This window comes from Anolis sagrei, chromosome 13 (assembly GCF_037176765.1).
Source record: "Anolis sagrei isolate rAnoSag1 chromosome 13, rAnoSag1.mat, whole genome shotgun sequence".
NCBI classification, from domain to species: Eukaryota; Metazoa; Chordata; class Lepidosauria; order Squamata; family Dactyloidae; genus Anolis; species Anolis sagrei.
The window spans coordinates 13,479,907-13,492,126 of NC_090033.1; the positions used below are offsets into that span (position 1 = coordinate 13,479,907).

The following is a 12,220-nucleotide window of genomic DNA, read 5'->3' on the forward strand; positions in this document are numbered from 1 at the left end:
AGCCAGCTGTGCGAATGCTTGGTCCCAAAGCCAAGACTTGAGTTTCTTCCTGAAGGAGAGGAGAGAAGTTGTCACCCTGATTTCACTGGGGAGTACATTCCACAGATGGGGGGGCACCACCGAGAAGGCCCTGTCTCTCATCTCCACCAATCACGCTTGCGAAAGTGGGAGATCAAGAACAGGGCCTCCCCTGATGATTGTAAACTCCGAGGTGGGTCAGAGAGGGAGATACATTCGGACAAGTAAACTGAGCTTTATAGATCAAGACCAGCACCTTGAATTATGCTCAGAAGTGGACTGGCAGCCAGTGGAGCTGTCGAAGCAGGGGCATGATGTGCTCCCTGTAAATCGCTCTGGTGAGTAATCTGGCTGCCGACCGTTGGTCTTCCAAAGAGTCTTCAAAGTCAACCCCACATAGAGTGCATTGCAATAATATATTCGGGATGTAACAAGAGCATGGACCACTGTGTCCAGATCAGACTTCCCAAGGTATGGGTGCAGCTGGCGCACAAGTTTTAATTGTGCAAAGGCTCCTCTGGCCACCGCCGAGACCTGGGCTTCCAGGCTGCGAAACTGGGTTTTCGGGGAGAGTGTAACCCCATCCAACACAGGCTGTCTTGTTTGGCCTTTCAACTGACCAATAGGACCTCTGTCTTGTCTGGATTCAATTTCAATTTGTTAGCTCTCATCCAGTTCGACACAGCAGCCAAGCACCGGTTCAAGGTCTGAACAGCCTCCTTAGTAGCAGGTGGAAAGGAGTGACAGAGTTGAACGTCATCTGCGTACAGGCGACACCATACTCCGAAACTCTGGATGATCTTTCCCAGCGGCTTCATGTAGATATTAAACAGCATGGTGAATATCTCACCATCAATTCTCAGCCAATGCCACATAGTTTGCAGCAGCCACAAAAACTAAGTTTCTGGAGTAGAACAACTCACTTCCTTCTGCGCTGACCCATTTTATAGGCATTTTAAGAAATTTATTACATAACGGAAATGCTGGCGGGTGCACTTGAATTCCAATGGACCAAAGTCAATGAGGAACAGTATTCCGTGAAAGCCGTCCTTGACATGATGCCACGTCACCGGGACACCGTTGTCCTCCAGCCGTTTCTTGTACAAAAGCCCGTCGTCTCGGACAACGTCGTATTCGCAGGTTAATAAGAAAGTCTCGGGAAGCTGGCGGATCACATCTTCCTCTGCTAAAAGTGGGGAAAACATTGGATGAAAGCCCTCTTTGCACGACTCGTAAAGTTCTTCACAGAATGGTGCGGGCTCCAATGGCACGTAGCCCCTGGCCTTGAATTCATCTGGGATATGGTCGGCGCTCACCCATTTCTTGTATTTCACCTGCAAGTCCTGGGGCACATGGGCGTTCTTCATCAGACCGTCCACGTTTACTATCCTCCCCGTCAGGTACGTTGCTCCCCATTTGATCGCCCGCTTCTTAAACAAAACAGGTATGGAGTGGTTCTGCTGATAAGAAGGCAGATTGAAGTCCACCGCCTGGAGGAACGGGTAGATGAGGAGTTGAGCACGGAGCTTTGGAAGGTCCTTCTTTGTCGCCAGATGTTGGCAAACGGCTGCGGCAAACGTGCCCCCGCTGCTGTCTCCGCAAACAGCAATGCGATTCGGGTCCACTCCGTATTTTGTTGCATTTTTCAAAAAGTGTATGGTAGCCGTGCAGCAGTCCAGAACCGGGAGTGGGAATGGATTCTCTGGAGCTAGACGAAACCTGAAATAGAAACGAGAAATGGTTTGAACCTGTAAATCTACATGATGCATTATGAGAAATACAATTTTTAATTCACTGAGGGCCTCATATTACACACGGTTTATGATGGGTGGCTATTTGTTAATGTTGAACACAAATTGAAACTGAATCCAGACAAGAAAGAGGTCCTACTGGTCAGTCGTAAGGCCGAACAGGGCATAGAGTTACAGGGCTGGGCAACCACGGAAAAATTTGTTTCTAAAATCGATTCGTTTTTTGGGGGTTTTTGCCTTTCAATTTTTAAAAGAATTCCGAAATTTTTCTTTTAAAAAGTTCGATATTTACGAAATTTTGTAAATTACAAAACAATACGAAACAATTACGAAACAATTACGAATTGATTCGTTAATGACGGACGCGACCGCGCAATACGCTAAAAAACCTCCAAATGGGACAGGGGGAACTTCTGAAGCTTCCCTCTCCCTCTGTTGTTGACTGTTGGTGTGATATTTATAAATTTTTTTCACTGATTAAACAAACAACAACTATAAAACTTGCCCCAGACATGCGGAAATAATAACGAAATGATTTCAAAACGATAACGAAACGAATACAAAACGAATTCGAAACAATTACGAAACGAAATTAAAAATTCGTTTCGTTTTTTAGTTGCTCCTGAATGGTTCGTTATCGCTTCGTTATAAAAAAAAATAACGAATTTTTAACGAATTACGAAATTACGAAACGAAACCGCCCAGCCCTACTAATTACTTTTTGGAACCTTTTGATTTTCTTACAAGCATTTATTTCTTTTGGCTATTTACTAAGCTTCAATAAAAGAAGATTTGTTTCTTCACTCCTCGTGTGGTGTGTTTAAAGACAGAGGGCTTCTTCTCGACCTGGAGTGCAACAACCAGACCCCAAATGAAACGTGATGTCACTTACCCAACACATACAACCACGGAATCACTTCTCCGGGAAATGTAGCGGTTCACCCTTTCGTAAGCTTCTGGAAAACAGGAGAGTTTTCTGATGCATTGGGTGACTATTTAAGAAAGACAGCATACTCCCTATTGAAATTGGGTCCCTGGGGATAACTATTCCAAAGAGCCCCTGGTGGTGCAGTGGGTTAAACCGCTGTGCCGGCAGGACTGAAGACCGACAGGTCGCAGGTTCGAATCCGGGGAGAGGTGGATGAGCTCCCTCTATCAACTCCAGCTCCTCATGCAGGGACATGAGAGAAGCCTTCCACAGGGATGATAAAAATATCAAATCATTTGGGCATCCCCTGGGCAACGTCCTTGCAGACGGCCAATTCTCTCACACCAGAAGTGACTTGCAGTTTCTCAAGTCACTCCTGACATAACAAAAAAACACAACAACTATTCCAAGCCTTTACTAGTTTTTGACAATAGTACGGTGTCACTTGTTTAACTGAAATTACTAGGCCTGGGTAACAACGAAAAAAATTGTTTCTAAACTCGTTTCGTTTTTAGGGGGCCCATTGCGTTTCGTTTTTTAAAGGAATTCTGAATTTTCCTTTTAAAAAAATTCGTTATTTACGAAATTTCATAAATTTCGAATTGATTCGTTAATGGCGGACGCGATTGCGCAATACGCTAAAAAACCCTCCAAATGGGACAGGAGGAACTTCTGAAGCTTCCCTCTCCCTCTGTTGTTGACTGTTGGTGCGATAATTTTTTTTTATCACTGATAAAACAAACAACAACTATAAAACTTGCACCAGACATACGGAAATAATAACGAAACAATTTCGAAACGATTTCGAAACGATTTCGAACCAATTACGAAACAATTACGAAATAAATTGAAAAATTCGTTTCGATTTTTAGTTGCTCCTGCATGGCTCAATATCGGATCGTAAGCTAATTTAAATACGAATCAATAACGAATTACGAAATTAACGAACGAAACTGCCCAGCCCTAGAAATTACACTCTGTAACACAATTTTTGTTCCTGGGTTATAGATGTCATTTCCTAATTGGTTCCATCCTAAAAATATGAGAAATGTTTCGCTCGTGCAATATAGAACGTTTCCCAATGTTTTGAGGACAATTTTATTTGTTAGTTGTGTTTGTTCAATTCGTCACTATCTCCAAACTAATGTCTATGGCCAAAGAAGGGTCCCAAGTTGCAGGGAGAATCCAATCGAAGGTGAACAACACAATTTTTTTTTGATGGCTCACGGACAAATATTCCTGTTAAAGGACAAAGCTGTACTCTTCTAAAAAACGCCTAATAGATAACCACAGGACATACTGATGCTTCCGAACAAACCGACGCCTCCATGGAGATAGATCATTCCTCTTCTGTTCCCGGAAGACGATGTTTTAGGCCAATACACTCGCACAGGAACGTCATCGAAAAGCAGATCCTTGATTATCAACGCCGAGCTCTTCTTTAATAGCGGTATACCATTAAACATAATCCTCCAGACTGTATACCTCTGGCAAATGCCGAGTCTCTCGTACGCCATTCCCTGTTTACAAAAGGAATGGGAAACAATCCACGGTTACACACACTTCACATTGAATGAATGAAGTCTATTATTACAATCACAGATCTGGAGTGTCAAACTCGAAAACGTTTATTTATTTATTTGCAGCATTTCTACCCCGATCTTCTCACCCCCACAGGGGGACTCAGAGTGGCTTACATGGATTCATACATGACATTTAGACAACCTACATGGCTTCATACATGACACTTAGACAATCTTGTTGGAAGATGCAAGGAATCAGTTAATGTGTGTGTGTATATCAACTGTAAAATAAGATGTGTGAAGCTGATTGGTTGGGCAATGTCCGGGGAGATGGCTGAGCCTGGGACTTTTGGATACTGTTACATTTTTGTTCAGGCTTGAGCTATGCAGGTGCAGAGAGAGACAGTTCAAAGAGAGAAGCAGAGAGACAGTGTTTGAGTATACTCTTGCTTCATGAACTGCTGAAGGAGTTTATCCAGATGGACAGAGAAAGACCATTTTAAACCTATCAAAAAAGGACATTATGTGAGTTGATACAACTGATTACATTGTACATATGTTGTTCTGAGCTACTTGTTCTTTACTGTTCACCTGCGTGGCATATTTTCTTTCTCTGGCAAGACAGTGTGTGGACTCATCTGTCAGGATTAATTTAGTTATATGTGTGTTTTCAAATGTGCTTCTATGTATTCCAAGATGGATTCTACTGTGTATTAGAAATGCTGGGCAGAATGTTCATGAGGCTGTGATAATGTAACCTTGAGAGAAGTGAGATAATATTTTCTCTTGCTGGCAGAGGCGGCCCTAGGTAATTTTCAATGGTAAGCAAACAATATTTTGCCCCCCCCCCCCAACCAATCATTGATATATATTTTCTGTTCATCGTGGGAGTTCTGTGTGTCATATTTGGTTCAATTCCATCATTGGTGGAGTTCAGAATGCTCTTTGATTGTAGGTGAACTATACATCCCAGTAACTACACTTGCCGCACTTGCTCCCTTGCCTGGCCCGCTTTGGGTCCGGAGGCGTGCCTGAAGACCCCGGCGTGTGCACCAAAAGTCACCTCTTCTCCTGACTTTCTCCTCAGCCATTGGGACCAAGAGAGAGAGAGAGAGAGGTGGAGATGCCCACCTTTCCTGAAGGTAGGCGCAAAAACAAAGGAGGGAGCGGAGGTGGGAGATACCTCCAGCCGGAGGGGCTCCCTCTCTCTCTCTTTCTCTCTTGGTCCCAATGGCTGAAGAAAAAGTCAGGAGAAGAGGCAACTTTTGGTGTGCATGCTGGGGTCTTAAGACACGCCTCCAGACCCGAAGTGGGCCAGGCGCGGCGGCTCCGCCCCTTGGCCCACCCATGGATTGGGGAGAGGAGGCGGGTGGAGCGCCGGGGGACCAGGAAAGGAAGCCAGTAATGGGGAAGGGATAGAACACGGAGAACGATTGAGCGCCGGCTCTGCTCACGCACCCGGTGGCCGGGTGGAGCAGGAACGAGAGGGGCAAAGGCGAGGCTCAAGGGTCTTTGGGAAGAGGATCGCCCGGCAGCGAGGCAAGAAAGTCGAGGCTCCCCCCCCCCCCGACTGCTAGGGCTGTTGTGAGCTGAGGGGGCACTCCTCAAGTAGCGGTTGAGGGGCATTTACAGAGGCGCCTCTGCGCCCCTGGCAAAAAAAAGTGTTCTGCGACCGCTTACTTCGCGTAATGGATGAGCCGCCCCTGCTTGCTGGGAACAAAAGGGAGTATTTCGTCTCAGCAGGGAGAAGAGAGATAAGCAGATGTGTAGAGACTTTGGTTTTGACTAGTTCCCAATTGTAGCTCACTGTAGCAAGACGTGTAGTTTGAATGTGCTTAGTAAAACTTAGTTTCTTTTGTAACTGAAAGCCTGCAGAGTCCTTATTTTACATCACAGTGTCTGCTGATCTAGCAAACCTTCTGCTGCGCACATCCCAAACTCTGACATCATCAAACGTGAATTACATGTGGTTTATTTTACACTAGCTTGGGTACCCAGCGCTGCCTGGGTTATTTGAGAAAGGCACTGTGTGGCAAAGGTGTTTTTTATCAGTTATCAGTTAGTGAAGGTACTGCGAATCCCATCGTGCATGGTCCAAACAGGACCAGGATGGAGAGTGGGTTATGGTGGCTCTGTGTGCCAAGTTTGATCTTGCTCTGTCATTGGTGAGGGTCACAGTGATCTCATGAAGTGTGTGAAGGTACTGTAGGTCCCATCATCCATGGTGAATCCTCCTTCACACCACAACAGGATGTAGAGTGGATCATGGGGGCTCTGTGTGCCAAGTTTTGTCTAGATCCGTCATTGGATAAGAGTCACAGTGGTCTCAGAAAGTGAGTTAAGGTACTGCAAGTCCCATCATCCATAGGCCATCCTCCCTAAACTGCACCAGGATGTAGAGTGGATCATGGGGTCTCTATGTGTCAAGTTTGGTTTTTATCAGTCTTTGTTGGGGGCCGCAGTGTTCTGTGGAAACCGAAGGGTTGGAAAGTACTACACATCCCATCATCCATTGTCTGTCCTCCCCCAAACCTCACCAGGAACTAAACGGGGTCATGGGGGTTATGTGTGCCAAGTTTGGTCTTGATCAGTCATTGGATGAGGATCGTAGCTGTCTCAGGAAATGAGTGGAGGTACTTGAAGTCCCATTATCCATGGTCTGCCCTCCTCCAAACTGCAGCAGGAAGTAGATTGGGTCATGGGGGCTCTGTGTGCCAAGTTTGGCCTTTATTGGTCTTTGTTGGGGGCCACAGTGGTCTCTGAAAACTGAAAGGGTTGAAAGTACTACAAATCCATCATCCTTTGTCTGTCGTCCCCCATACCTCACCAGGACGTACAGGGGGTCATGGGGGTTATGTGTGCCAAGTTTGGTCCAGGTCCGTCGCTCGTGCAAGTCTCTGTGGCCTGTGAAAGTGAGAGCCAATCAGAAAGCTACCACATACACTTCCGCCCTCCGCATACATACATACAAACAAACATTCACTTTTATTACATACTAGCTTGGGGACCCGGCACTGCCTGGGTTCTTTGAGAAAGTGGGTAATGGCGGTTCTGTATACCAAGTTTGGTCTTTATTGGTCATTGGATGACAGTTGCATTGTTTCAGGAAGTGAGTGAAGGTACTTGAAGGTACTATATCCTCCAAACAGCAGCAGGATATAGAGTGGGTCACGGGGGCTTTGTGTGCCAAGTTTGGTTTTGATCAATTATTGGATGAGGGTCGCAGTGGTTTCAGAAAGTGAGTGAAGGTACTGCAAGTCCCATCATCCATGGTCCATCCTCCTCCAAACTGCAGTAGGATGTAGAGTGGGTCATGGGGCTCTGTGTGCCAAGTTTGGTCTTGATCGGACATTAGATGAGGGTTGCAGCAGTCTTGGGAAGGGAGTGGAGGTACTTGAAGTCCCATCATCCATGGTCTGTCCTCCTCGAAAGTGCACCAGGATGTAGAGTGGGTCATGGGGACTCTGTGTGCCAAGTTTGGTCTTGATTAGTCATTGGCGAGGGTCTCTGTAGTCTCAGGAAGTGAGTGAAGTGACTGCAAATCCCATCATCCATTGCCAAATTCTTCCAAACCGCACCAGGATGTAGAGTGGGTCATGCGGGCTCTCTGTGTAAATTGTGGTCCTGATCCATCATTGTTGACAGTTGTATTGGTCTTAGGAAGGGAGTGCAGGTATTGCAAGTCCCATCGTCCATGGTCCATCCTCCTCCAAACCGTACCAGGATGTAGAGTGCGTTATGGAGACTCAGTGTGCCAAGTTTGGGTTGGATAATAAAACAAGGAAGTTAAAACATTATCCACTAAAATCATCGATAATCTGCCTCCTGAGTGAGCGATGGTTCCCTATCCTCGATTAGATGTTTTTGAGAATGTTCTTAAGATGTATATCTTGTGAATGCTCGTTGGAAATATGTTTGCCCAGAAGGCAAAAAGTCCACTGTGAATGCTGGAGTCATACTGTACTGTAATGGAATCCTGTGGATACCAGGAAAATACTGTACTGTAATAGAACTTTGTGGATACTGGGGTCATACTGTAAAGTAAGGGGACCCTGTGGATACCAGGGCCACTTTGACCTTTCAGACCGTGAAGGACTTGAAGAACTGAGATTTATTTTTAACACATGCAACACAACGATTTTCGACTGTGAACACAAATATACATAAACACACACACAAAACCTTGTGGATACTGGGGTCAAACTGTACTGTAATGGGACCTTGTGGATACCGGAGCCACTTTGACCTTTCAGACCATGAAGGACTTGAAGAACTGAGATTCATTTTTAACACAACAATTTTAGACCATGAACACAATAAACACACACACGCACAAATATGAAACCTTGTGGATACTGGGTTCAAACTGTACTGTAAAGGGACCTTGTGGATACCGGGGTACTTCAGATCTTGAAGGACTTGTAGAACCGATATCCATTTTTAACACATGTAACACAACAATTTTAGACCATGAACACAATAAACGCACACACACGCACACACATATATGAAACTTTGTGGATACTGGGTTCAAACTGTACTGTAAAGGGACCTTGTGGATACCAGGGTCCTTCAGATCTTGAAGGACTTGTAGAACCGATATCCATTTTTAACACATGTAACACAACAATTTTAGACCATGAACACAATAAACGCACACACGCACACACACATATATGAAACCTTGTGGATACTGGGTTCAAACTGTACTGTAAAGGGACCTTGTGGATACCGGGGTCCTTCAGATCTTGCAGGACTTGTAGAACCGATATCCATTTTTAACACAACAATTTTAGACCATGAACACAATAAACGCACACACGCACACACACATATATGAAACCTTGTGGATACTGGGTTCAAACTGTACTGTAAAGGGACCTTGTGGATACCGGGGTCCTTCAGATCTTGAAGGACTTGTAGAACTGATATTCATTTTTAACACATGTAACACAACAATTTTAGACCATGACTGTGACACACACGTACACACACATAAACATATGCATATACATACACGTACACGTACACATACATACACATACACATACACATACACATACATATACATGAAATTAGGAGCCCCCAGTGGTGCAGTGGGTATTATTATTATTATTATTATTATTATTATTATTACTATTATTACTATTATTACTATTATTACTATATTTATTATATGTATTATATTTATTATATTATTATTAATATTATATTATTATTTATTATATTTATTATTTTTATATTTATATTTATTATTATTTATTATTATATTTATTATTATTATTTATATTTATTATTTATATTTATATTTATATTTATATTTATATTTATATTTATATTTATATTTATATTTATATTTATATTTATATTTATATTTATATTTATATTTATTATTATTAACCGCTGAGTTGCTGAACGTGCTGACCGAAAGGTCGCAGGTTCGCATTTGGGGAGCGAGTAGCTCCCGCTGTTAGCCCCAGCTTCTGCCCATCTAGCAGTTCGAAAACATGCACATGTGAGTAGATCAGTGGTTCTCAACCTGGGGGTCGCGACCCCCAGGGGGGTCGCTTGGCCATTTTGGAGGGCTCGCGAGGCCACCTCCTTTGGCCCTGCCCCCCTCCTCAAAATGGCTCCCCACAGGGCCCAGGCACTGCCCCCCGAGCTGGGCGACCCAGGTCTGTGGAAGTCAGAGGTACTGTAGATCCCACCATCCATTGTCCAACCTCCCCAAAACACGTTGTTTCCCTGATTAATCACTATGCTTTAATTATGTTAAATTTGTAACAACGAAAATACATTTACATTACGATTCATAACAGTAGAATAATTACAGTTCTAAAGTAGCAACGAAAATAATTTTATGGTTGGGGGTCACTACAACATGAGGAACTGTATTTAGGGGTCACGGCATTAGGAAGGTTGAGAATCCCTGGAGTAGATCAATAGGTAACGCTCCGGTGGGAAGGTAACGGCGCTCCGTGAAGTCATGCTGGCCACATGACCTTGGAGGTGTCTATGGACAACGCCGGCTCTTCGGCTTAGAAATGGAGATGAGAGACAATCAATCGGAGGATTTCCACGGAGGAAATCAAAAAAGCAATTTAAAAAACTAACCCTGAATAAAGCCCCGGGGCCAGACGGCTTCACCCCACTCTGTTACAAAACCTTCGTAGAATCCCAGAAAAGATCATGAATAGAGTTACTGGACTTAATGTCAGGGGAACACTAGGCCTGGGTAACAACGGAAAAATTTGTTTCTAAAATCGATTCGTTTTTGGGGGTTTTTGCGTTTCGTTATTTAAAATAATTACAAAATTTTTCTTTTAAAAAGTTCGATATTTACAAAATTTCGTAAATGTGAAAAAAACTACAAAACATTAACGAATCGATTTCCGAAACAATAACGAATCCATTCGTTAATGGCGGACGCGACCGCGAAATACGCTAAAAAACCTCCAAAAACTTCTGAAGCTTCCCTCTCCCTCTGTTGTTGACGGTTGGTGTGATATTATAATTTTTTTTCACTAATTAAACAAAAAACAACCATAAAACTTGCCCCAGACATGCGGAAATAATAACGAAACGACCTCAAAACAATAACGAAACGAATACAATAACGAAATACGAAGCATTTACAAAACTATTTAAAAATTCGTTTTTTAAAAAAATTGCTCCAGAATGGTTCGTTATCGTTTTGTAATTTAAAAAAATTAACGAATTATTAACGAATTACGAATTAACGAAACGAAACCGCCCAGCCCTAGTATTTAGGGGTCACGGCATTAGGAAGGTTGAGAACCACTGGAGTAGATCAATAGGTAACGCTCCGGTGGGAAGGTAACGGCGCTCCGTGAAGTCATGCTGGCCACATGACCTTGGAGGTGTCTATGGACAACGCCGGCTCTTCGGCTTAGAAATGGAGATGAGAGACAATCAATAGGAGGATTTCCATGGAGGAAATCAAAAAAGCAATTTAAAAAACTAACCCTGAAGAAAGCCCCGGGGCCAGACGGCTTCACCCCACTCTATTACAAAACCGTCGTAGAATCCCAGAAAAGATCATGAATAGAGTTACTGGACTTAATGTCAGGGGAACACCTTTAACCTATCCATGAAATTGGGGGACGCTCACCAGTCCGACCGCATATTTCGAGAGGAAATTGAAGAAGCGCAGTTTGGCGTATTGCTGGATGTCCGTGGGGACGTACGTCCGGGTGATATCGTAGTAGATTCCCCAGGCCAGCAGGACGAACAGGGCGGCAAGGCTGAGGTAGGAGGCCAGCATCCAGAGCGCCGAGCCGAACTCCATGCTGTCGGACGGAAGGAAGGAAGGGCTGCCTCTCATCCCGGGTGTCTCCCTTCCGAGCGCGACGTCTGCTCAAGTCTCCCGAGTTATAGTCAAACTTCGTCTGCCTCCCACATAATTATCCCGTTGGGAAACAAACTGGTTACTTCAGGAGTTGAATGGCTCTCCTTGCATTTTTCAGCCTTTGACTCTTTGCTAAGGCTGACAGTTCTTGACAGCTCATTATGTCCCACCCTCCTTTCCATTCCAGATTATTAAGTGCTTGCATCCTTTACCGCTGCTTCGCTTGTTTCTTCACTGCTTTGCTCGACGAGGATTCGCTCTCGTCTTTAGCTTATCGTTGCAAAATCCTGCAGTTGCTTAGCAAGCTGTTTGACAATGACTCGACAGGCGAGTTCATTTCCAAGCATGGGAAGAGATTTCATGCATATTTTGCACAAAAGGGGATTGCAGTTTGTTTGGTTTTCCCCGACCATATCTCATAGTTTGATTGGTGACCCTCAGGTTCATTGAGAATCAATCCTGCAAACACAAATGCTCCAGGATCGAAATATTCCGCGAGGAACACACTACCAACATCTAGTTTTGAATGTCTTTGTATTCCGCGAAACGGTGGAAATCTGTCCTGTTTTTGTTGTTTTCGTATTAAATTTCTGGACAATTCTGGGGAATTTGCAGGTGGGCCATTCGGATT

The 12,220-nt window shown here is 44.1% G+C and overlaps 1 protein-coding gene across 1 annotated transcript; it reads right to left on the reverse strand.

Moving 5' to 3' along the window:
- Window positions 1–570: 570 nt before the first annotated feature.
- Window positions 571–11,763, reverse strand: LOC132764742 (arylacetamide deacetylase-like 4). The gene is made up of 4 exons (XM_067472797.1): window positions 11,353–11,763; window positions 3,998–4,217; window positions 2,662–2,725; window positions 571–1,737 (listed from the first exon to the last, which is right to left on the reverse strand). The coding sequence occupies exons 1-4, from the start codon at window positions 11,563–11,565 to the stop codon at window positions 963–965; spliced, it is 1,272 nt and encodes a 423-aa protein (XP_067328898.1). The 5' UTR covers window positions 11,566–11,763; the 3' UTR covers window positions 571–962.
- Between the last annotated feature and the right edge of the window lie 457 nt (window positions 11,764–12,220).

Bases quoted from the DNA above. Each gene is read 5' to 3' on its own strand.
- LOC132764742 (XM_067472797.1), bottom strand. From the start codon at position 11,565: ATGAGAGGCAGCCCTTCCTTCCTTCCGTCCGACAGCATGGAGTTCGGC. The intron at 2,726-3,997 runs GTATGTCCTGTG...CCTGTTTTCCAG, and splicing joins CGGTTTGTTCGGAAGCATCA to AAGCTTACGAAAGGGTGAAC. The intron at 1,738-2,661 runs GTAAGTGACATC...TTTCTATTTCAG, and splicing joins TCCGTGGTTGTATGTGTTGG to GTTTCGTCTAGCTCCAGAGA.